Raw genomic sequence first — 26,893 nt, 5'->3', positions numbered from 1 at the left:
ACAGAGCTCTGTGTCCAAGCACATTAATAGAGAGGCGAAGGGAAGGAAAAGATGTGGTAGAAAAAAGCGTACAAGCAGTAGGGATAACCGCACCCTGGAGAGGATTGTGAAACAAAACCCATTCAAAAATGTGGGGGAGATTCACAAAGAGTGGACTGCAGCTGGAGTCAGTGCTTCAAGAACCACTACGCACAGACGTATGCAAGACATGGGTTTCAGCTGTCGCATTCCTTGTGTCAAGCCGCTCTTGAACAACAGACAGCGTCAGAAGCGTCTCGCCTGGGCTAAAGACAAAAAGGACTGGACTACTGCTGAGTGGTCCAAAGTTATGTTCTCTGATGAAAGTAAATTTTGCATTTCCTTTGGAAATCAGGGTCCCAGAGTCTGGAGGAAGAGAGGAGAGGCACACAATCCACGTTGCTTGAGGTCCAGTGTAAAGTTTCCACAGTCAGTGATGGTTTGGGGTGCCATGTCATCTGCTGGTGTTGGTCCACTGTGTTTTCTTTTAACTTTTTGATGATATTCTAATTATATGACCAGCACCTGTACATTGCTCTTGTCGTTTTCCAATTTTCTTTAGCTCCTCCACAATTGTTCCCAAACTGGTCAACATCTTTTTTTCAAAGGATCGCCTGCGCTTCTCATTTTAGTCACCACCATCTCTCCAAGTCTCCAGTTGCACAGCATCTGTCCTTTTCTCACTTAAGTGGTTAACATGTTTGCTGTTTTTTCCCCTGAATTTTTTCACTTGACAAGTTGTACTCCTTTTGTGAGAATGCGGTTTGTAGTTCCCTTTCAAGGGAACTCGCGCTGCGTCAAGCGCTTTGGGAACGCCTCTGCGTGAATGCGTCGTGAAGCACATGTGAAATCTGTCCGATGGCGTGACGGAACGTCATAGGCGGGTGACGTCATGACCAGGAAACTATAAAGCACACCCGAACCAAACAGAGTTAGCTTCTGTGTCTTCAGTAAGCGCTTTCTGTGAAACTGTCTGTCTTATTTATTGTTGTTTGTCTCTCACGTTATTCAAGCACACATATCTAAGACACTATTATGGCGACACAAGTGCAGCAATTCAGGCCGTGTGCGTCTCCTTGTCCTCGCTACATTCTGGCGGGAGATGCACACGAGCTTTGTGTTGTTTGCTTGGGAGTGGAGCATGCCCAGTCAGCTCTCGAGGGAGCTGGCTGTGTGCATTGCGAGCAGATGTCTATGAAGACGCTCCGCTCCCGCCGGGCGCTTTTCGAGGAAAGCGGTTCGGCTCGCGCTCCCCGCGGCTCGGATCCCGCTGCTGCCGAGGCACAGCGAAGGCTCGCGTCGTGGGGTTCGCAAATGGATCTTGCAGAGGGGTTAGAGACGGGCCCCGCCCTTTCTCTGCCTTTATCTGCAGGATCCAGCGCTTCATTTCAGGAGCTAGAAGCACGCTCTGCGGTTTCTTCTGCCCCTGGTGAAGCGCCGATGCTGCAGTGCTCTAGTTCTGAGGAATTAGACGTTGTAAGCATCGATCAGTGTGATGAGTCGCCACCACAGTCACAAGCATATGAGGAGCTAGTGGAGGTTGTTACTAGAGCGGAGGCCAGATTAAACTTAAGCTGGCCGACCGAGAAACAGGAAGCCCGTCAGGCCAGTTTATTAGACGAGCGCTTTCTCCCTTCTCGCGCACAACCTCCACGCCGGGGCTTGCCTTTTTTTCCCGACCTCCACACCGAGGTGTCGAGGTCGTGGAACAGACCCGCGTCCTTCCGGGTCTATAGTCCACAAACATCTAATTATAGTAACATCCTAGGACTAAAAAGGCATGGTTATGGGGAGATGCCGCGGGTGGAAGAGACGCTCGCGAGCTATCTCTCCCCCGATTCGGCAGCCTCCCTCAAAGCCCCGAAGTTACCCACTAAGCCCTTACGTACATCTTCTGCTTTAGTGGGTAAAGCGTACTCGGCAGCAGGTCAGGCGGCGGCATGTTTACACACTATGGCCGTCCTTCAAGCCTATCAAGCCGACCTGCTTAAAGACCTTGATGAGGGTGGGGAAGTCAGTCGCGAGGCATTTTCTGAGCTAAGGAAAGCTACAGATCTCTCTCTCCGTGCCACCAAGGAGACCGCCAGATCTATTGGGCGGTCTATGGCAGCCCTGGTGGCCACGGAGAGACACCTTTGGCTCAACCTCGCTGACATGAAGGAACGAGATAGATCTTTTCTCCTTGATTCTCCTATCACGCCGCCTGGCCTCTTCGGCGACTCAGTCAACACAGTTATCGAGAGGTTCCAGGAAGCTAAGAAACAGGCGGCGGCTTTCTCTAAATTTCTTCCCCGCCGATCTCAGGTCTCTGGGGCTGCTAGTCATAAGGAGCAGTCCCAGCCGAGTACGAGCTCCTCCCACAGGGCACAACAAAAAGTGAGCGTTGCTTCCCGTGCCCCCCCACAGAGGGACTGGGGGTCGGGGCAGCGCTCACAACCGAAGCCATCCAAAGGAAAGGCGGATCTTAGGACCGTTATTATCCAGCGGAGGGCTTCGGGAAAAAAGTCCTGACGCCAGTGGTGTCAGGCTTCTGAGGGCAGTCCCCTCCGAGGCGGGTCGGTGTCCACCTCAGTGCACGGTGCCCTCAGGGGGCCGTTCTGCCAACCCTGCCACCTCGCGTGCTTCAGGGCGCAGCAGCTCCCAGTGAACGCTTATCTCAGCGTCCACCCGGCAACGTAGTGGCACTGGGATGTTCGCTCCCTCCAAGGAGGGACCAAAAGTGGCCAGTTCAGTTGCTCCCTGCCGGTTCGCTGCTTCAGGGCACCGGGCTGGTCACCCATCTAACACCAGAGGTCAGTCTCAAGAGACTGATTCCCTTAGTAGATTCATTGGCAGCGTGGAAACTTCTGTCAAACGTATCTCAATGGGTCCTGCGCACAGTAGAATTTGGGTACAGAATTCAGTTCGGGTTGCGACCGCCCAGGTTCAACGGGGTTTTGTTCACCGAGGTGAGCCCCGAGCAGGCTCTGGTTATGGAACAGGAAGTACAGACTCTCTTGCGAAAAGAAGCCATAGAAAGGGTTCCTTCTCCCAGCAGGGAGTCAGGGTTTTACAGCCGGTACTTTATAGTTCCAAAGAAGGATGGAGAGTTGCGTCCCATTCTAGATCTGAGCCTATTAAACCGCTCTGTAAAGAAGCTCAAGTTCAGAATGCTAACTCTGAAACAGATCGTGTCACAAATCAAGTTCGAGGATTGGTTTGTCACGATAGATCTGAAAGACGCATACTTTCATAAATCCATCCTTCCTCAACACAGGAAGTTCCTGAGGTTCGCTTTCGGGGGCGAAGCGTACCAATATCGGGTTCTTCCCTTCGGCCTAGCTTTATCTCCCCGCACCTTCACAAAATGTGTGGATGCAGCTCTGGCTCCTTTACGACTCCAGGGCATCCGCGTGTTGAATTACATAGACGACTGGTTGATTCTAACACAGTCAGAAGAGTTGGTGGTTCAGCATCAAGATGCTGTTCTCGCCCATATGAAGCGTCTGGGGTTACGGCTAAACGCAAAGAAGAGTGTGCTTTCTCCAGCTCAGAGAACCTCTTTTCTAGGCGTAGTGTGGGATTATGTGTCAATGCAAGCTCGTCTGTCGCCAGCTCGCATAGAGGCCATTCTCACAGCCGTAAACAAGCTGAAGCTGGGTCAGTCACTCACTGTGAAACAGTTTCAGAGACTGTTAGGTCTGATGGCAGCTGCGTCCAACGTGATACTTTTTGGCCTGCTGTACATGAGAACTTTGCAGTGGTGGTTCAAAACCAGGGGGTTTTCCCCGAGGGGAAATCCGCTTCACATGATCAAGGTCACGCGGCGATGCCTTCGTGCTTGTGTCATGTGGAAGAAACCCTGGTTTCTTTCCCAAGGCCCGGTGTTGGGGGCTCCTTGTCGTCGCGTAATGCTAACGACGGATGCGTCCCTCACCGGTTGGGGGGTGATCATGAGTGGTCGCTCGACTCAGGGTCTGTGGAGGGGTCATTATCTTTCCTGGCACATAAACCAGTTGGAGATGATGGCTGTGTTCCTGGCACTCAAACACTTCCTCCCAGATCTCAGAGGCCATCATGTGTTGGTCCGCACGGACAACACAGCGGTGGTCTCATATATAAACCATCAGGGCGGTCTGCGGTCGCGCCCCTTATGCAAGTTGGCACACCAGATCCTCCTGTGGGCCCAAGGGAGGTTGCTGTCAGTCAGGGCAGTTTACATCCCAGGGCGTCTGAATCAGGAAGCAGACATCCTGTCGAGGCAGGGGCCGAGGCCCGGGGAGTGGAGACTCCACCCCGAGGTGGTGGAGCTCCTTTGGGAGCGCTTCGGGAAAGCGGATGTGGACTTGTTTGCGTCTCTGGAAAGGACCCAATGTCCTCTATATTTCTCCCTCTCATATCCAGCCCCCCTGGGGTTGGACACCATGGTGCAGACGTGGCCGAGGCTGCGTCTGTACGCCTTTCCCCCGATTGCTCTGCTTCCGGGAGTTCTGGAGAGAGTGCGCCAGGACGGGGTCCAGTTGCTCCTAGTAGCCCCGTTTTGGCCGGGCCGAGTATGGTTCTCGGACCTTATGTCCCTTCTCGACGGCTCTCCTCTGGAGATTCCGGTCAGGAGGGACCTACTCTCGCAGGCGGGGGGCTCAATTCTTCACCTCAATTCTTGGTGACCTACAAGCCCTTTCGGTCTCTCCCTCTTGCTTGGACTTTGCGCCAGGCATGGTAAAAGCCTTCCTCTTTCCTCGGGAAGGTTATGTCCCTAAGGTCCCCACTAATGTGGCGGGCCCTATTATGTTGCAGGCCTTCTGCCCTCCTCCATTTCTGGATCCAGACCAGGAAAAACTTAATTTGCTGTGCCCGGTTCGGGCTTTGGATGCTTACGTCCACAGAGCTGCCCTGTGGCGTAAGACGGATCAGTTGTTCGTCTGTTTCGGGGCCCCACGTAGGGGGCACCCCGCATCTAAGCAAACCTTGAGCAAGTGGATAGTTGAGGCCATCTCACTTGCGTATGAGTCTGCCGGTCTTCCTTCTCCTCTTAAGGTCCGTGCTCACTCTACACGGAGTATGGCGGCCTCTTTGGCCCTGTTGTCTGGAGTGTCCCTCCAAGAAGTTTGTGATGCGGCAGGGTGGTCCTCGCCGCACACTTTTGTTAGGTTTTATAACCTAGATGTGGCCTCTACCCCGGGGTCTAGGGTGCTGGTGTCTTAGTGTGCGCTGAACAGTTTCACACAGACAGGCACTCGGTCTTATGGCGGCGTGGGTATCTCGTTCCCAAAGCGCTTGACGCAGCGCGAGTTCCCTTGAAAGGGAACATCTCAGGTTACGTATGTAACCATGGTTCCCTGAGAGGGAACGAGACGCTGCGTCCCGTTGCCATACTCCCTGCATGCCTGTATCGACTTACTTCGACTTTCAGAAGCTAACTCTGTTTGGTTCGGGTGTGCTTTATAGTTTCCTGGTCATGACGTCACCCGCCTATGACGTTCCGTCACGCCATTGGACAGATTTCACATGTGCTTCACGACGCATTCACGCAGAGGCGTTCCCAAAGCGCTTGACGCAGCGTCTCGTTCCCTCTCAGGGAACCATGGTTACATACGTAACCTGAGACGTTTTTTATAGAAAGCCATTTTGTTCCTAAAGCAAAGTTCCTAAAGTTGCTCGAATGTGTCCTCACCTGCACTCAAAGGTAGACACACATCTAATACATTCACCATTAGAACAAATAAACAGTAATTTCTTTGAGTGATAAGAGTGTAATCAAGATGAGCAGTAGGGGAGACCGAGCTAGTGATGCTTGCAGGCTAAAGCTAGTAGTGGATGGTCGGAAAGTTGGATAAAAGTAGCAATATCAAAGTGATTCAATTGCTTTTGATATAGAATACCATCAGGGATATGTTCACCCGCTGTAAACAGTGAAAATATTACTTTGTAAAATTAATATATAGAAGAAAACTGAGAATTTAGAATCGGCTTAGAACACCAAACTCAAACCACGCAGCAGCAAGTATTCATCAGTGTAGGCCTATTGCTTTTAGGGTGCTGTAAATTAAAACCGAATGCACAGATTTAATATACTGACTAGCATTCGATTACTTTCCCAACTGTTTATGTTCACTTAAGATATAACAGACTGCATTTAAGAGTGTACTCACACTAGGCACGGTTGTCTTGTCCCGTGCCATGGCGCGATTGATGGAGAAATTTGCAGCTTTATTCTCAAACTACAATTCCTGTTCATCAATAAGGTGAGATCCAGATCTGTTATAAACCCAAATAAAACCCTGGGCATGGTACAGAGCAATCACACTTGTCAAACGAACCAGACTTTGGGGGTCAAACGTGCTCAGGCATGGTTCAGATCGCCTAGTGTGAGTACACCCTAAGTGAAAACTCGTCAAGACGGACATTTTGACATATTTGTGTGTGTATTTGTCTGTTTAAGCACACACCTATACCTAAGCCTATACCTGTCTGTGTTTGGCTCCATCATAGTGGTTTGGGACCCTACGCAACTTGCATACTTTGCATACTTTCATATAGGGAGGACCGGCACTGACCCACCTTCTGTCAATCAAACATTACTAATGGTCAAAAGTTTTAGAACATTGTGCAGTTCTAACTTCCTGTTTCTTTTTTATTCTCTAGATGTCTTACAACAACTGAAAGCTGAGAAAAAGGAGGCCTCAGAGCTTGTCTTAGCTGTGACAGTGCAAAAATGGCTCCTTTATGCTCCTGATCGGCTTGGGGGAATTACTAGTATCTATGTATTCCTGAACAGCAAACTGTAGTAATGTTTCACTGTGGTGTTTCTGACTTTGTTGCGTTTCCATTTGCATTTACTTCCATTTTGCTGATGCAGGTTGCATATGTTTCATGTTGTCATGTTTTTCCAGGCTCTTAGATTTCTGGCAGTTAGATTCTGCTTTATTAATTCAGAATTAATAATTCCATCTAACTGTTTTAAGTCACTTTGTCATCCAGCTTGTTTTGTGATGTTCAGAGCTGATATGCGTTTGTTGATTTTTGCTTTAAGTTCTTAATACTATAAACTGATTGCATATAGATCCTCGCCTCAAGTACACTCCATTGTCCCCAGCAAAACGATACAAGATCTTATTGAAATAGACGCTTAAGGCCTGAATATGTGGCCTGCATATATTTAGTACAACTTTGTGAATGGTTTGCACAGTTTTAGCGGTTTGGCCTTTATCCTGTGATCATATTACAGATAAATTAAGTGCATTATGTCCTTATTATCTGTTTAGTGTTAGATTTAGGATCTATTTGCTAATGTTTAATTGAACTTAAGACACAGGATAGATGGATTACTCTTTATCTTTCCAGGATTAGGAACAAGGAAATGTCGGCCAGGAAATATTGTCTCTGTTCATGTCTATCATGACATCCAGGGGAGAACATTAGCGGCAGAGGTCTTTATGCATTCATGCAAATACTGTCTGTCAAAAATGACTCTCATTCAGTGACAATTATGCTGAGATCAAGTTCTTTTAATTCCAAACATAAAATTCCCAATGTCCAGTAATCAATGAACTTGAATGTAACTAGATTACAAATGCAAAGTTGTGTTTTCATTAAATGAAAACATGTGCATATTAAACAGAACTGCATTGAAAATCATTTTGATGATCAGGATAAAAAAAAAAGAAAGAAACTTGATTAAAATATAAAACACAAAAACATGTAAGATGCAGTGTACACATAAGAACAGAGTGATTGCTATTTACTTTCATGGTCAAATAAAAGTGTCATACAGAGATAAGCTCATACAAAAAGAAAAAAGTTCATCCATTTTCTAAACCACTTGTCCTATGTAGGATCACGGAGCCTATGGACAGTCAGGATCAGCACACCACACATTCTGAATCACGAATGCTTTTTCTCGCCGTTCGCTTTTGTCACTGGGCTCTGGAAGATTTGGTTTGGTTTTTTCACGGCTATTATTACAAGTGCCGAGAAAGGTCAGGAACACCGGTATGAATACGATGCCATGGACGGCCCCAAACAGAATGACTAAGAACATGATTTTGAAGAAGGTCCTGAAGATGTAGCTTTTAGCAGCCGACAGCACCACCACTCCTGCAATAGTGGACACGGCCCCTTGAATGATGGGATAGCCCAGTTTAGTGATGGCATCTGTGGCTTTCTCATTCACTGAGGATTTTTCACTTGACACAAAAGCATAGGATATATGAGCAGAGAAGTCGACAGAAAACCCGATACAGATAACAAGATTAATCATAGAAACGGAGTCTAAACTAACATCCCATAATGCCATGAACCCAGCCACTCCCACAATGACAGATGCGATGGCAAATGTCACCCAGAGAGAGCAGAGAGGGTTTGGGATCAACAGGAGTGAAATGACTAACATTGCACACGTAGCAACCACTAAGTTTTGGATTGTATTACTGATGATGACGGCATATTGGTCGAAATAGATGAACGCAGGGTGGTACACAATCAGATCAACAGGTGTCTGCAACTTCCCACATTTTTCTGCGGTTTCTCTAAACACATCAAGCATATTCTTCTCATCGATCGCTGTGCGGATGTTCACAGTCTGAATGAACATACGTGATGCATGAATTTGATTGTTAGTGAAATTAACATCTTGACTAAAACCAGACTGATTAAGAAATGCAGTTAAATGGCTTTTGAATTGTGTTTCATTGTTTAAACTGAAACCAAAGTTCTGTCCAAACTTCATGTATTCACTCAGCCAAGAAACAGGTGAAATGCCTGAACGTGCCACTTTCAGATTTTGAAAATTTTCCAAACACAAGTCAAGACTTTCACGAGCAGTTGGGCTCCAGTACTTAAACTCTTCATCCTTTATGACTAACATGACATTGGGACCAAAGGCAGAGAAGAATTCATCTTCTTTGTCATAGTAACTGCCAACATATGAGCCGTCTGCTGCTAAATGTTTCAGATCTAGACCTTCCTGCATTTGGAAGCATCCATAGATACTCACTGCCAAATACCCAGCATAGATCAGACACACCAGCGTCTTAACCCACACTCTTGTCAGAAAAGGGCCGTAATAGTTTTTAAACAATGAATTCACTGGCATTTCAAATTCCTTCAGTGTGTTTTTATCATATGCCCCACCAACACAACAACCTCCATCATCACCAGTGGCTTCTGGGACTTTCATGCAGGTCAGCCAGTGTCTGTTGCCTTTCTCTCTCCGTCCGTTCAGTGCGAGACACGCGCCGAAGAAGGTGATGTTGAAGATGTAGCAGAACAGAAGAGCTGTGCTGGTGTACATGCAGAAAGACTGAACTGAGCGGAAGGGAGTCATGAGACCGATGTAGAAAGCCAGAACGTCTGTCAGCGTGGTGATAGTGATGGACACGCCGGCCTCTTTATACGTTTCTGCTAAACGAAACTCAACAGCTTTATTAACTTCAGTCTTCTGCCAGCAGGAGATCATAATGAACATGTCATCAACACCAACACCTGGAGGAAAGCAGACACTGTGAGCCTGTGAACATCAGCTGTGAGACACCTACTAGCTGATGAAATAAATGAACTTACCGAGGATCAGAAAGGGGGCTGTGGCCACGGTCATGGCAAACGGCATCCCACAGAACAGCAGCAGTCCAAAGCTGGCCAACACGGCCATACCAGCGGAGACGACGCCAAATGTGGCCACCCACACCTTCGTCCTGACACAGTCTAACCTGTCGAAGGAGACAAGGGATAAATGACATAGCTAGTGACAGAAACTTGTGCTTATTTGATTCTTTTTTTAAATATTTGTGATACCTCAAACAAGACATAATTGAAATGGTTATGGCCAGGAAATAAGTAATAGAGAAGAGGGGGATCACAGAGTCTGCATTGGTCTCAAACTCATTCTGTCTTGATATTGATGTAAAGTAAGACACATGGACCTGTGGGAATTCGACACAAAACACTGTTCAGTGTAGTTACTGTTTACATGAATGTGTTGCAGTGTTTTAAAGCACAGCGAGTAAATAATTAAGACAATTTATGACAGGACATGAATAGCCTGCAGAAAAATCAAGCAAATGTACATCAATTTGGTAATTTTATCAAAATATTTTTGTTGTCCAAATGACTATTGGTGCTTGAGTTACAGTTATTCTAAATTATTTGATTAATAATTTTTAAGGTTCTTAAATGGTCATTAGGTATCTGTATGTAGATATAACTCAGAATAATTTCTTTGACTTACCTCGCTTGACATTTTCTCTTCTGTATAGTTTGAGAGGAGTTTTAGAAAGCCATCAAGCCAGTAAGGGTTTTCCTTTGTCTTCTTCTCATCTAAGAAATAAAAAAGCCTGACCGCTTTGGCACTGGTGAGCTTTGAGTTATTCAGCTCTACACCGCCGATGGTTGTTCCCAAAAACATGCCATTATTCATCGGATATGTTATATCTAAAGAAACTATTTCAGTAGCATTGTAATTTATAATGTCTAAAATTGCATTTGACATGCACCTTCCTTTTGTTTTGGCACAGAGGTTTTCAAAATTGTTTCCTGTTTTTATACTTTTCACTTGTCTGTCTAGCTCTATAATATCGTTAAAAGCTGCTTCATTTAAAATATTTTCTCCTTGCAAGCCGGTGATGATCAAAGATGCATAAGTGCCTTCAGATACAAGTCGTAACTGAGAAAACTCTTCAGATTGTGGGAAATTTTCCACCACAATCGCCCTCTCCGACTTGGCAGGTCCATTGACAGGTGTGAACTGATCTTCAATATCATTTGCCTTCCCCTCATGAAGAAAGATGAAACCAGCTCCCAGGACAGCAGCCACAAATAAAGCTAATAAAAGAAACACACACGGATGTCTACCAACAACACCACCAAGCTTTTCAAAGACCAGAGACAGAGGCCTTTCGATGCAGTCTGTTTTACACTTCGCCATCCTCCATACACTTCCACAGTTTACGGTGAATCTCTTGCTCTTTTGCAAAGCCTCAGCAACATCCTCCTTCTACAATGAATCAGTGTTGTCATAACGTACTTATAGGATGAGTTAAACACTAATAACTCATGTGTTACTCATTAACAAAATAAGGTTACTCACTAACAAACTTCCTTGTTGGCACCTGCCCTGTCTATCACTGAAACTGCATGCTTAAATAATGGGCCATTTTCAGTCTTAAGGGACCATGACTAGGATGATGTTACACAAGTAAATTCTAGTCTTTAAAGAAATAATTGACTACAACACCCTGGGATTTCCTCCATCCAGGGAAATATTTGATAGAACTCAAAACCTGCACTAGCTAAAGCAGATTCACTTCTACAATGAGGGCAAAAGACAAGGGTCCAGTATAAAAATAGAAACACTTTATTTTATGATACAAAAATTAATTCAATAAAAAAAAAAAAATCTAATCATCCACAGCTTAAATGCATCAAGACAATAGAATCTGACAAGAGGTTGCCTCACTAAACACACAATTACAAAAAGAAAACAAATTTAAACAAAATATCTTACCTGCAGAAATGACAGGAACAAGAGGATTTCTTTCCTTTGAAATTACACTCTCTCTCAACATGATAACAGAAAAACAATGAATAGAACTACTGTACGGTTTAGTTTTTTTTTTCTTATTTTAGGTTTTTTTATATGTGTTTATTTTGATCATTCATACGAGTACAATCATATAGTATATTTCAGTTTACATATAGTGCTCAACGCAATCTCAAAATATCAAAAACATGTATAAAAACCTAATGTGTTTTAAATGTAAATTGTCCTCCAGATTTGTTAAACTCTTTCAGAGTATAAACTTTTTTCCTTTTTTTTTTTTTAAATGAAAGAAAAAAGGTTAAAATAAAAGGGTAACTATGTACATTCAGGGAGATAACATATGTCCTAGTTAAATTCCATCCTTAACATTAGAACCGCCACGGGGTAAATTTTACCTGTGGCTGTTTTTCAAATGTACATAACAGGTTTTCAATAAAACATTCAAGTCTCCCAGTCATTGACTTTTACTAAAAGTGTGTAATTTACAATCCCTTAGTGTTAAAAATTGTTTAGATAAAACCAGATCAAAAAACAGGGCATTTATACCTATATAAATTTACCCGCTATATAATGCCTGTATTTTCGCGCTGTCATTTTCGCGCCCCTTATGTTTAAACATTGTACATTGCTAGGCAACGCCTTTCATTCACTGAATTAGCGGTTATCGGTTTCATAAATAGTCACAATGAGTAAAAGGCAGAGATTTATGAATGCCGAAGAGGTATTAGAAGCCCTAAATGCCATGAGTGATGAAGAGTCTGATGGTGGTTAGATCAGTGATGCATCCTGGGTCGGCTCATCATCTGACGGCTCATCTGACAGCGATCCAGAGCCTCAGAGAAAAATTAGACCGACTGAGTCTGTTCTTCAGGACAGGATTGCTACAATAGTTACACAGGGTGAGCATCAATAAACTTTGGATGTAAAATAATTTTCTTTAGTCAGTCATCTCCCACAGTTATTGTTGCGGAGAGTGCCCTATTGGAAGAGTTATTTACACTAACGCCACCAAAAAAAAATAAAAAAATAAATAACATAACCTCAGTGGTACAGCAGATAAGACGCATAGCCGGAGAATTTTTGATGCAAATGACCGGAGTGCGAATCCACCATTTGCCGAGTTCGTTATTCTCTTTTTTTCTCATCACATCGCAGATTGGAAAGATTTTTCTTTACTGCACAGACCACAACTGAAAGAAAACGTATTTAGTTTAATAGTTATGTTCAAATAGGCCTATTATAATGTTATTTTTTAATTCCATCTATTTGATTATGAAAAGTGAACAGCATGAGTAAGATAGAAAACATCATAAGATGCGCAATATATCGGGAGACATGGAGTGGGTCAGACATGATTTTGACCACTTCATTAAGTTTTGTTTTGTAGAAAGCCTTTCTTTAAAGTGAATTTTGTTTTGTAAAAATGGTATCTTGATTTTAATCAATGTTTCATCAATCAATTGCCTGGATTTAATAAATAATAAGCAAATATAGCAGACAATATAATCATGGCATGGAGGCGCTGGCGCGATCACTTGCACGTGAACTGGAGCGCGTCTTAAAGACTAAATGAACTGAAACTCAGCGTATAGGCTGCTTGCCTTGCAGACATGAGAAATATATCTATAGAAAGCTTGAAATGTCTACTTTTAAACAAACTAATTCAAAATAAAATAGGCTAATCTCTGATTATGTAATCCTAATGAAATGTGCATTTTCTCTCTAGGCGCGTCCACTATGCGGAGATGATGAGAGTCAATGTCAACTTCATCTTTGCAGCTGACACTGATTCAGAAAACACTAGTTTATTAATAAACAATTAAAACAATTAAAATTTCTCCTTGCTGTTTTTGCTGCTTTACTTTTGAAAACCGCTTCAGTGAGCTCAATTATAGTAATGCCGCATTTTATTGTCAGTAACGGTAACAGTGTTGTAACGGGGGAAACAGTAATTCCTTTGATTTCTCGTTACTGAAAAAAGTAATGCCATTTATTTATAACGCCGTTATTCCCATCACTGTATTTGCCTTACATTGACTCGACTTGAAATGTGAAACTGTATATAGGCCTACTGACAAGTTTTATGTTTGAATTCATTGCCTTCAACCTCTTCCGGCCACCTATGTGACGCAATGTGTTTTCATCTTGACCATTGGCTGTTTTTTGAAAGAGCACATTATTCCAATTTGCATACAGTATTACTCTCATTTATACCAACGCTCCATCTTACTGTTTCTTAAGTCTTTGACAAGGAATTCAAGGAACAACATTCTTTTTGCCTCATATACTCCCATTCAACAAGCTTTCCTTTTCTTATACATTTAGGATCCAAATTGCTTCTAACTACAAACTGTAACCTATCCATTTGTTTTAGTTAAGTTTCTCTTTACAGTCTTCCACAAGGCTATATTTTTATTTATCGCTGGCCCCAAGTATACTGCTACAATTAAGACTATCGATTATCACATTTTTTCCTCTCTATTAACAACTCGCCTACATGTAATATTTTTGACACATCCAAGGTCCCATTCTTGGCTTCTCTGCTCTCCTATTTTTTCCCTTACTACAGGCCATTCTAACGAATGTGAACTGTGTGATTTTTCGGCGTTGACGCTACACTTTGCAACTTGGTTATTATATATATTTTGCATTCTTTGGTTTTCAATGGAATGCATGCTCTCACTCCACAAATAATGTAGAACAACACTTCTGGAAAGGTTTCCTTGCCCCAACTTTTTGAGATGCCCAGCCAACTATTTTTTTTTCCAGCTCGCGCCCATTATTTTGTCATGCTCCTCAGTTCATTCGGCATATCTGATCCTACGGATTTAACTTTATTCAACTCAAATTATTTATTTGCTTAGCACTGTCCACAATACACTCGGTTTCTTAGTACCTGTGTCTTACATTATTCTGTTATATCTATAATAGCTTAATGCTTCAACATTGCACAGTTTAGTGCTAGGCGCTATGACACTATAGCTAACCACAATCGCCATATAACCAAACCACGATTGTGGAGATCTAGCTATTTTCACCTATACCTGTTCTACTTTTTGTTAGCATAACTGCATACTGTATGATGCCTTTTTGTGTTGTATCTGAGCGCTTTTTTCCTATTTATACACACCAATGACTGCTTTTTTTATACAAACTTTTAAATCTTTTTTTTTCTACGTGCATTTACAAGGTTTTAAAAAAGTATTAGGCCTATTACATGATCAACTTGGTCTATGATGCCTTGTTTTTTTTTTTTTTATCAAAAAAAAAAAAAAATCCAGAAAAAACACATTATATAAATGTTATAAATTGATTTGCATTTCAGTGAGTGAAATAAGAACTTGATCCCCTACCAACCAGCAACAATTCTGGCTCCCACAGTTTGGTTACGTGCCCAAGTGGAACACAGTCCTGTCACTTTAAGAAAGTACTCCTAATGTCATCTTGTTATGAGTATAAAAGAAACCAGTCCACAGAATCTGTATCTTCCATTCCAACCATGGGCAAGACCAAAGAGCTGTTAAAGGACATCAGGGAGAAGATTGTAGACCTTCACAATGCTGGAATGGGCTACAAGACCATCAACAAGAAGCTTGTTGAGAAGGAGTCAACTGTTGGTGCGATTATTCGGAAATTGAAGAAATACAAAATAACCATCAATCGCCCTCTGTCTGGTGCTCCATGCAAGATCTCACCTTATGAGGAAAGGATGGTCATGAGAAAGGTGAGGGATCAGCCCAGAACTACACGGGAGGAACTTGTTAATGATTTCAAGGCAGTTGAGACCACTGTCACCACACAAACCATTGGTAACACTACGTCACAATGGATTGAAATCCTGCAGAAAGCTTAGGAGAAAGTGCTGTGGTCACGAAATCAAAATTAAGCTCTTTGACATCAACTTGACTCGCTGTGTTTGGAGGGAGAGAAATGCTGACTATTACCCCAAAAATATCATCCCTACAGTCAAGCATGGAAGTGGAAACATTATGCTTTGGGGCTGTTTCTCTGCTAAGGGTACACTTCACCGCATTGAGGGGCCGATGGGCAGGGCCATGTACCGTAAAATTCTGGATGGGAACCTCCTTCCCTCAGCCAGAACACTGAAGATGGGTCATGGATGGGTCTTCCAGCATGACAATGACCCAAAATATACCACCAAAGCAACAAAGGAGTGGCTCAAGAAGAAGCACATTAAGGTCATGGAGTGGCTTAGCCAGTCTCCAGACCTTAATTCTATAGAAGATTTGTGGAGGGAGCTGAAACATTGAGTTGCCAAGCGACAGCCAAGAAACCTTAAGGATTTAGAGAGGATCTGTAAAGAAGAGTGGACCAAAATCCCTCCTGAGATGTGTGAAAACCTGGTGACCAACTACAAGAAACATCTTACCTCTGTGCTTGCCAACAAGAGTTTCTCCAACAAGAAATGCTTGGGGATCAAATACTTATTTCACTCACTGAAATCCAAATCAATTGATAACATTTGTACAGTTTTTTTTAATGGATTTTTTGCTTGATATTCTGAATATCCATTAAAGTAAACCTACCATAAAAATTATAGCCCCTTCATTTCTTTGTAAGTGGTCAAACTTACAAAATCAGCAGGGGATCATTATTTTCCCCACTGTATATAATTAAAAAAAAATGTACTCAAACACACTTTCTCAAAATATCTTCCTTTGCGTATTATACTGGTACACATATTTCCACTATTACATGCTTGTATCACTTGCTTGTTTCTTGTGTCTATTTTTAAATACACATATCCTAACCATTTCAGATTATGGCCACCCTGAGACTGACCCAATCCATGATCGTCTCCAACTGCTTGATGTAAGACATATGTTTTTGCTTTTATCATTTTGCTTTGACTTCTACATTAAATTTACATTTACATATTTACAATTACACAAACCTTTCCTACTGATTTTAACACTAATTCTTTGTTCTTTCAATAGTACAAGTGCCATGACTCTGCAGTCAACCCCAGAGAAACGGCACAACAACTTTGCACCCTTGCCACCGATTTAATGACCATCATGTCATGGTGGCAAAAACAGAACATTGCTCTTCAAAACACTATAAAAACTCAAGAACGTATAAAATATTTATTTATATATATATATATATATATTCTGCTGTTTTTGTTTCGTGCAGGCGTGTCTTGCGTACCATAATTTCTCAAATCTAAAGTCAAACCATTCTGTTCTTGCTTTAAATCTTGAAATTATACAATCTAATTTAAATCAAGACCAACTGCTTATGCTACATGTGTGTAGCATCTTTGTTTGGATCGTGATTAAAATGTGTAGTTGCGTCTAATATCAAATGACTACACTTTTTTTTTTTTTTGTTTAAAGGGGGGGCGTAATGCTATTTCATGCATTCTGACTTATTTACACTGTTAAAGAGTTGCATTCTCATGCTAAACATGGCCAAAGTTTCAAAACACGAGTTGGACATATGACAGGGTATTTCTGTGCCAAATATGGCCTGTATGATGTCAAAAGAGAGCGGAATTCCTTGTATAGGCACTTCTCCCTGATAAGCATGCACACACACATCACCCAGAGCAAGAGCACGCCCATCAACACCTTTCGTTCGGGATACGGAAGAAGAGAGATTTTTATACGTCTGTGCGTAGTGGTTCTTGAAGCACTGACTCCAGCTGCAGTCCACTCTTTGTGAATCTCCCCCACATTTTTGAATGGGTTTTGTTTCACAATCCTCTCCAGGGTGCGGTTATCCCTATTGCTTGTACACTTTTTTCTACCACATCTTTTCCTTCCCTTCACCTCTCTATTAATGTGCTTGGACACAGAGCTCTGTGAACAGCCAGCCTCTTTTGCAATGACCTTTTGTGTCTTGCCCTCCTTGTGCAAGGTGTCAATGGTCGTCTTTTGGACAACTGTCAAGTCAGCAGTCTTCCCCATGATTGTGTAGCCTACAGAACTAGACTGAGAGACCATTTAAAGGTTAATTAGCTGATTAGAGTGTGGCACCAGGTGTCTTCAATATTGAACCTTTTCACAATATTCTAATTTTCTGAGATACTGAATTTTACTATTTTCCTTAGTTGTCAGTTATAATCATCAAAATTAAAAGAAATAAACATTTGAAATATATCAGTCTGTGTGTAATGAATGAATATAATATACAAGTTTCACTTTTTGAATGGAATTAGTGAAATAAATCAACTTTTTGATAATATTCTAATTATATGACCAGCACCTGTATGTTTTTGCTTGTATCATTTTGCTTTGACTTCTACTACATTATATTTACATTTACATATTTACAATTACACAAACCTTTCCTACTGATTTTAACACTAATTCTTTGTTCTTTCAATAGTACAAGTGCTATGACCCTGTAGTCAACCCCAGAAAAACAGCATAACAACTTTGCACCTTTGCCACCGATTTAATGACCATGGTGGCAAAAACAACACATTGCTCTTCAAAACTAAAAAACTCTAAGAACAGAACTGCACAAAACAAAAACAGAGCTCACAGAAGCTGAAGGGTCTGTTGAGCTATTAACAGCACCAAAAGACATCTGCAAAGATGGTAAATCATTCTCTTTTCTGTGCTTCATATCATTACAGTTTTTGTTTACTACACTATCCGTCTCCAAGGAAACTATACTTCCTCTTTTCTTTTACAGACCTACATGACACCACACGTCACCACACAATCTGCTCCTCTTCCTACGGAGGATGAGGATGCGTGTCCACACTTTGACACTTTACTTTTGAATGTGCACTGTTTTTAATACTTAAATCTTTAACTTTTGTTTTGTTTGCTTTTTTGCATGTAGAGAAGACCTAGACTTAGCTCTTCTCTACACCTTTGATATACATTTAACATATTTGCCTTACCTTTTTGTTTTGCTTTTACTTTTAATTTTCTAAATATTTTACAAATAAAAAATACATTTACATGTCTCCCTAAGTTCTCTACAACACAACAATACTTTGTGTTTTGCATTCCTCGTACCACATATTAAATTGAATGTTGCCTATATGAGTTGCATCAAACTTCAGCCATATTTTTAGTGAAACAGTCTAAACACAGGTTTCTCTATTGAACGATCTGGGTCCTAACAACACATTATTATTTTTTTTACCATTTCAACTGTCAGAAGACTGCTATTACACTACAGCTGTCCACTGCAGATCAAGTCTTAGAGAAATAAAAATAATGAAAAGATTTGTTATCCTGTCAGTTTGCCTCATTTAAAATGACAAATACATACTTAAATTCAGTTGATAATCTGCAGTGTAGTTTTATGTTTTTTTTTTTTTTTTTTTTTTTTTTACCTCTGTTACTAATACCTAATACAGTACATACACATTTCTTTAAAATCATTTAAACTTTTTTTATCCTTACTTTTCTGTGCGTAGTTTCAGACTTTTATTATTCTAGAACCTAAAATCCTATGCTCTATATTTTACCTAAGAAGGGCCAAAAACCATTTATTAACCATATTAAGGCTGTGGACCATAAGTAAATGTTGTGTTATACCAAACTGTATTATTTTAACATTAATTATGATTTCAAAATATTTACAAATAACTAAATACACGGAAAACATTACACTGTACTCTAACCAATGCAGTTTTATTTTCCAAGTTTTACAGTTCATTAAAACTCATACAATGAAAAAATAGAAGCAATCCACTTTATAGTATTCAGTGCCTAACAGCTATTTTGTCATTCAAACTTAGAAAAAGACAAGGCCTAAGAGATTTCTCTTTTTACTGATCTGAAATATAGTACCTTCATTTTAAATTCATCCAGGTTCAATTACCAAACATACAATCTTAATTTAATTTAAATTAATTTAAAGGAAAGACAGAGGGTCAAAGAGTGAGATTCAGAAGATTTAACATTTTAAACAAAAAATAAAATCTAAATTGTGACAGAAAGTATTCTTTGATAATGTTTAAATATACATGCAAATGCATTGTAAAATAAAAAGAAACTATTGCACTTTAAAACACTGTTTTAACAGCAAAAAAGATTTATCCAACCCTGTTTAAAAAAAAAAAAAAGGCCTTTGGTGCCATCTTTTGGTTATACAATATATTGCATTTGTTATCTGCTTATTTTTAAATTACACATACTACATTGATTGAAAAATAGACTCAAATGTGTTTTTTTCTAATGTTAGTGTTATTGTATATAGAAATAAATGGTTTATAATTCAGAGGAGAATATAGTTTACTGTCATGAATTAATCGCAAAAGACAAAAAAAAAAAAAAAAATGTATTGATTTGAAAATATAGTACATTAATTTGAAATTCATTCAGGTTCAATTACCAAACATACAATCTTAATTTAATTTAAATCAAGCAATGATTTTACAAGATATGAGACCCTTCCTATTTCCCTTTTTGTCCTTAATTTAATCCCTCACCATGGCAACACCATTTGAGATATCCTGTAATCATTTGCAATTTAGCATCTTTGTTTCATGTTGACCGAGATTGGTGGCGATTGCGTGAAGCCTCTACGAGGAGTACATAAAAACTCAGAGCCGGATTATTCAAAAAAATCCAATTTTAAAACCTAAATATCTGACTTCCTGTTGGTCGGAGCTAATGACTGTAAATTAGAAAGTTGTCTGGCTTAATGAAAACAATATATGAAATGAGTTCGGTAACTGTATGTAAAACTAACCCCCCCACTTTTGTCAAAATGTGGCACTATAAAGCCCCACCTCCCCAACTGTTTCTAAGGCTGTGCCCACGTCTACTAGCCGGCATCTCTGATGTGTGTGTTGAGTTTCATGCAATTTGAAGCATACTAAGAGCCTCAAACACACCCAAGAATATTATTAAAGTTTGACGTGTTGCTATGGCAACAGTATTTAAGGTATCAAGAATCATTTCACAGGTCTACACCTGCCCTGTTTTGACGCAAATCGGATAAAAATAAGAGGGTAATTTCAAAGCATTTTGGAAATTGACAGACTTCCTGCTGCCAGTTGGTGGGGCTATAACTTTGACTCACAATAGTCACATCCATGTGATCGGCCCCTACAAAGAACACACAGCTGAAGTTTAGCTAATGACATAGCGGAAGTTGTTAGGCCCAATGAGATGTATGTGTACTGACTTTCATATTTTATATATATATATATATATATATATATATATATATACATACACATATACACACACGCATGCTAGTATGTAACCGTTATTTCAGATTGCATTCAAGGGGGCGCCATAGAGCCCCCCTGCCAGGCCCGTGTACTAGCTTTGGCCCGGCCCTAATTGCTGTGGATTCTGACCCGTGTGCAAAATTTTTGACTGCGTTAAGGGCCCCAAAAGCCCTGACAAAAAATAAAAATAATAATAATCCTAAGGAAAACAATAGGGCCTTCATTGGGCTTGCACTCTAATTGACTGAGCAATTCCAATAGGGTCCTCGCACCACTGGTGCTTCGCCCTTAAGGGCTTGTGCCCTAATAATAATCCTTAGGGGAACAATAGCCATATTTCCACTGTCAGGCCAGTGCGAGCCAGGGCTAACAATGTGCCGTGCTGGGCCAATAGCCTTGGACCTCAAGCACCGTGGCCAAAATGAAGTTGCATTTCAACTATCAGGCCATTTCACCAGCTGACTGAAAACTAGCTAGATTGCAAAATGAGCATGACAGAAGCGAACGTAAATTCATGTGGATTACTCTTAACGTTGACACATCTTCCTTGTTAAATAAACATTACATTACATCAAAAAAAAAAAAAAAAAAAAAGAAACCAAATACAATTCTATTTTGTAATTTTACATTAACAATGTATTGTAATAAATGTTCTATTTATCAAAACCAAGTCAATCTCATCAAGTTAGTGTTTTAAGCATTTCTACATTCATTCCAAAATAATAACTAAAGGCAATAATAATTTAAACAATAAATTTTATTTGTGTATTGATGTTTTTCTTTTTAATAGTCAACTTAGGCTATTTCGGATCATCAGTCATGCTCCGTAATCAACCGTCTGTCACAGACACAAGATGTATTTTTAATTTCACCAAGCTGATGGTACTAAAACCCCCCGCAGTCATCATGTTTTCAGTCCATTTCAAGTTTGATTTTGGCGTGACATAAAGCGGTGATATCTAACTGGGTGACCTGTTTACTTACTTTTCAATTGACGGCATCATTTGTTCATTCAAACTGACGCGCGGAACGTGCATGTAAACAAGAGAAGGGATTTATCGCACAAACCAATCATATCCAATCATAACCAATTACATCCAATCATAGCGCGATGGAGACATTGCCTCCTCTCATGTGACTTTCCCCCATTCATTCTCAATTACCCCCCACAAAACCCATCGCGCACTATAGGGGGTCTGATGGTTTTCTATGATTGGAAAAGGAGGCATGACTCCTGCTGTAACTTTACCTGCGGGTGTCGCTGTTGGGCAGTGTTCCTTAAGAAATATGAGTGACTTGCACTCTTTTTAATGTCATAATTTGTAATATTTGTGTTGTTTTATATGTAATATGGATTATTTTCTCATCTTATTTTTTTACTTTTTCCCTCTTGTTTCTACCTTGATTGTTTGTCATGTTGCCTCCTTTATGCTGGCTTACTTCCTGTATCCTGTCATGTGATCAGTCACATGACAGGCAGACCCAGACTCATTTAAAGACATACACACATTAAAACAAATAAGTGGAATATAATAGCTAAGACAACATGTAAACCTATTAAAACTCAAATATATATAAAACCATCATGATATATATTGAGCGGTAAAACGTGACTTGTGTCACAGTGTCTACAGCATCACAGTGTCTACAGCTGTTAAATGGAGATCTGTCTCACTCTTTTATAGGGATTTCAGTTTCTTCTACCATTGTGGAGTTAATCATGGAACAGCGTTGGCCTTGTATAGAAATGGAAAGCATGAAGCATTAGCAGTACATCACAAGAGTGAAGGTTCTCTAGAGAACGGAGGCAATGGCTTAACGCTGTTGTTAGAGAAAGGGGGTCGAGTCAATATCATACTCCGAAAGGGCAGATGGATCTGGGATTCAGAGAATGTCAGTGTTTAGTGGTTTTTGTATCAATGCCATGTAAGTAAAATACACCCTGGGAACAAACATAACAGTTATTTAACATGTTTTGGGTTTACAGGTCAAGGTGAAATATCAGGCTACTTAATACAATCTTTGTGTGATGTGAATAAAACATTGCTTTGAACTACTTTAAAATGGCCATTTACTCTTTTTGGTCAATACAACACCATGTTTTAAGAAAGTGTTAGGATTTGTTTCCATGGTTACTTTTTTGATTAATGCATCTGTTTCTTGTTTATTTCTTTGGTTTGATTTAGTATATATTATAAACTACTATTTTCTGTTAGTCTTTGTTCCATCTTCGCTAAAGAAAGTTGGTTTTTCTGTTCATGCTCTTTGAGAGATCAGAGTGTCCTGAGTAGTTCTGCTATTCTTGAGTTTGTTAATAAATAGAGACTGCTTCTTTTGTGTGTGTGTGTGTGTGTGTGTGTGTGAAAAATCTGTGCTGCAACCAGGCATTTTATGGCAGAGGAGGAAGAAACACCTTGATTTTATTCGTATTCCCAAAATGAGCAAAAATATACAATATGGTGCTTATATTAATATGAACACAAGATGAATTTCTGATGCTTGTAATTGATTGGAATCTTTATAACAGTTTCATAAAACATGTATGATGATATTTAAATGCATGTCATTTTCGAACGTATAATGTAATGCAATACAATTACTTAAAAGCCTGCTGATCATATTTGATTCATTACAACATGACTTTTCTAAAAAAAAAATGTCTGGATATTCAAGTAAACCTAAAGGCAGAAACACACCAAGCCGACGGTCGGCCGTCGGGCAGTTTTTGTTCGTTGGCCAATTAAGTTCTCAGTGTGTTCCGCACCGTCGGCTGAAGTTGGTCCTCGCCTACTTTTATCTGACCATCTGATCATTCTGATTGGCTGTTCAGCTACTGCCACCTGCTGGTACGGAAAGGCATTTCATCTTACGCAGGTGCAGAACGGACGTGCCACTTGGCCGTCGGCTGTCGAGCGTCAGTTTGGTGTGTCAGGGCAACTTTGGACCCAGACGCTGCCGACGTGAGCCAACCCCGCAGTCTGCTTTCGTCGCCACTAGTTAGTCGGCGTCGGCTTGGTGTGTTCCTGCCTTTACACACGCAATGTGAGTGGATGTCTGTTTATCACAGCTTTTCTAATATAAACGAGGGTCCTAAAGCGCTTGCCCAGTCATAAACCTTTATTGCAGTGATATTTTTTTGTATTGTGTCCCATCTCGTTCTGCAGTTTTTTTTTGTTTTTGTTTTTTTCATATTTTCAGTCACACTTTACCTGGATGCTGATAGTGTCATCTCATGCATTCCCAGTCAGCCTAAGAGAGTGCTGTACTATGCTCTTGTACTGCTGGGATGGGGAAAAACAAGCCACCACTTCCTGTGACTGAGCTGATCACAATCAGAATTACGTTCCAACTTTGACATATTGGCTAATGGAAACATTAAGGGCCCTTTGTCAAGGTATATCAAGTGGAGACCGACTACAGCTGGCCACTAATTTTAGCCTCCTTTGCGCCCTCGATGCGCACTTCAGTTCTGCAGCTGGACACTACTGAATGAGACTGCTGGAACTGCATCGATAATGAGCTGTCATTCTGGATTAGACTGGTACCACCCAACTCAGCTCCAAACAGGTAAGCTTTTACATTTCTGTAGTAATGTCTGAGTTTCCTATTAAAGGTGCCATAGAATGGCCATTTCACAAGATATAATATAAGTCTAAGGTGTCCCCAGAATGTGTCTGTGAAGTTTCAGCTCAAAATACCCCATACATTTTTTTTAATACCATGTTTTAACTGCCTATTTTGGGGTGGGAGGAAAAATGCGCTGATTTGGTGGGTACACCTTTAAAAGCTCGTGCTCCCCGCACCCAAGCTGGCGACTCCTTTCCAGTGCATTTTTTCATCTTTATAAATACAACATTAATAATGTTTTAATAAAAAAAAATGTTTAATAGAGATATATGCAATGATAAAAATGTGAAAAGTGATTTTTTAAATGCTAAAACTGTCTTAAAGCGTGAGTCGAGTCATTTGTTCAACAAAGCAAGTGGCTGTATTTATGAATGAATCTTTGAATCAATGACTTGCGCGAATGATTCGTTCAAAGCTGCAGATTCATTCACGAATTACCGCTGTGTTGTAGTTCTGCTGTGGCTTTCATTGCACAATAGAGTAAATACTGACAATACTGTGAAGAACATCACTTAATATTACCCTTTTGTTTGTTGAACTGTTGCATAAAATCAATGTCACATTTGCAATTGTGTGGGTATTTGGATTTGCATTCTTGCTCGTAAAATATTATCAACATTAAAAACAAGAACTCACAAAAGGTATGTTTTGTATCAAGAGTTTGAATCTTAAATTGATCTTTATGCACCTTCTGTGCCAGGCTATTTGTTCTTCCTGCTAGTAAGTGCTAAATTAACTGTATATTGTCAAGGACGGCAGTAATGTAGCGCAATTTGCTAAGGCAGCAGACTCTATGGATGTTGTCAGATTTGACCGCAAAAGATGTGGTATTTTGATTGGATGTCATATAGTTAGGGCATTGTGCCTGTTAGAAAATTCATGCTTGGTTTTAATGTTATTTTAAGGTGGGGAAGAATTAAATGAATGACAAAATTTGGCAGTTTGTTTGCGAACCCCTGGGGTACACGTACCCCAGTTTGGGAACCACTGGCATAAATAATACACAGCAAAGTTCACACAGCTAATATAACTCTCAAAATGGATCTTTACAAAGTGTTTGTGATGCAGCATATCAGATCATGTAAGTATGGCATGTATTTTGTGGATGTTTGCTAAAATTCGATTCTGAATGAGTTTGATAGTGTGCTGCACAGCTAACGTGGCTAAAGCTACATCCTAGGGGTGTAACGATTCACTTGTTTTCTTGATGCATTGATTACAAATCCTGACGATGCTCACAGCTCTCATTTACAGATACGCGTGGCTGCACTCTTTACCGGCTCTCACTGGATTAAGCTCGCGCTCCGTCCGTAGCCCACGTTTGAACCCTCATCAGGCCAGCCACTGATATTCACATGAGCAGATGACAGCTCTCTATTAAGACAGCAATAGTTCTGAGTCAAACTGCTCAAGCCATTGATAGAGCTGCCAAGTCATTGCGTGGTCACTACTGTTGAAATAAAAAATAAAAAAACGCTTTTATTGCGTGGAAACATCACCGTTATTTTCGATAAGATAAAATATTGAGGTTTTCAGGAACTGGGTCATTGACATTACCTGAGCAGTTTCAAGGATGGACGGAGCAAACACAGTGTAAGTGTCTAAATGCCTACGTACCGTTCAATGAATGATAAATTAAATTATGAACTTAATGTCGTTAATCTGAATAGAATAATTGGACTGCTCCCAAAGACTAAACATCTTGCTGCTTTCTTCTAAAGACTAAACATCTTGCTGCATCTTCCTCATTCGTAATAAAATTTTTTACAGTTTTCTATTTTTATGGTAATAAAAAGATTTTGTAAGTTATTATACCTCTTAAGTGTCAATGTGTGGATGTCCAGTGGGAAGTGATGGAGTTGAATTTGGGTTAAATTGAGTCCAGGGTCTCAGTGATAAATCCAGGTGGCGTAGTCGGCTACTTTTATTAGCAACAGTATTATTGGCTTATATCTGCCACTTAAAAAAAAAAAGAACCTTATTTCTGCCCTTGGTGCATTATAATTATTACATAACAGAGATAAAATATTTGTAGGTTATGGCTTAGTTAGTATGCTATAAACGAGGGTCCTCATCCTGATTATCCCTTGAGTTGAAGTCCGGGACTTCAACTCAAGGGAGGGATGTAATAACGACAGGGGAAGAGCAACATGGAAATAAAGGAACTGTGGATATGACTGAGACATAAAACGTCACACAAACGGAAGAAGAAACCCAGAACGATATGAGTTTAGGGCAAGAGAGGGAGGAAGAGGGCGTGTGGGTAACTTTGGATAGGACAGGGGAAAATACTAATGCGATAGAAGGATGGGAGGAAGAGAGAGGGACGGGTGGGGGAGTAGAGCGAGAAGAAGAGGATGAGGAAGAAATGGTTGTTAGAAGGTTGAAAGGAAGAAGTGGTGGAGTAGATAGGGAGGTTGGAGAAAGGAGGGGCATATTTGAAAGACAAGAGCATGGGGGAGATAAGTTTGGGGTTGGAACCTAAGAAGCCTATTTTGATCTCTCTCAGCAGGCATCAGCAGTCAGCACAGCATTTGACTGCATTTGTCAAGGCTGGAAAG

The 26,893-nt window shown here is 40.7% G+C and overlaps 2 protein-coding genes across 6 annotated transcripts in view; both read right to left on the bottom strand.

Annotated features, from left to right (window-relative positions):
- The window catches only part of LOC127508717 (probable polyketide synthase 16), a 248,369-nt gene that overhangs the window by 51,050 nt on the left and 170,426 nt on the right, over positions 1-26,893 (bottom strand). The gene's annotated exons all lie outside the window — the stretch shown is intronic.
- Positions 7,491-26,893, bottom strand: part of LOC127508760 (patched domain-containing protein 3-like) — a 207,293-nt gene continuing 187,890 nt past the window's right edge. For 2 of the 5 annotated variants that reach the window (XM_051887112.1, XM_051887114.1), the window contains 2 exons: positions 9,559-9,704; positions 7,491-9,480 (listed from right to left, as the gene is read on the bottom strand). In XM_051887112.1, the coding sequence (XP_051743072.1) occupies positions 7,844-9,480; positions 9,559-9,704 (1,783 nt within the window). In that variant the 3' untranslated portion in view covers positions 7,491-7,843. Of the gene's footprint in view, positions 9,481-9,558; positions 9,705-9,789; positions 9,918-10,222; positions 11,017-26,893 lie in introns of those variants that run through there. The other 3 variants (XM_051887113.1, XM_051887115.1, XM_051887111.1) reach the window with 2 other exon arrangements.

Source organism: Ctenopharyngodon idella, chromosome 3 (genome assembly GCF_019924925.1).
Source record: "Ctenopharyngodon idella isolate HZGC_01 chromosome 3, HZGC01, whole genome shotgun sequence".
In the NCBI taxonomy this organism is placed as follows: Eukaryota; Metazoa; Chordata; class Actinopteri; order Cypriniformes; family Xenocyprididae; genus Ctenopharyngodon; species Ctenopharyngodon idella.
This window is presented reverse-complemented; position numbering and strand designations above follow the sequence as displayed.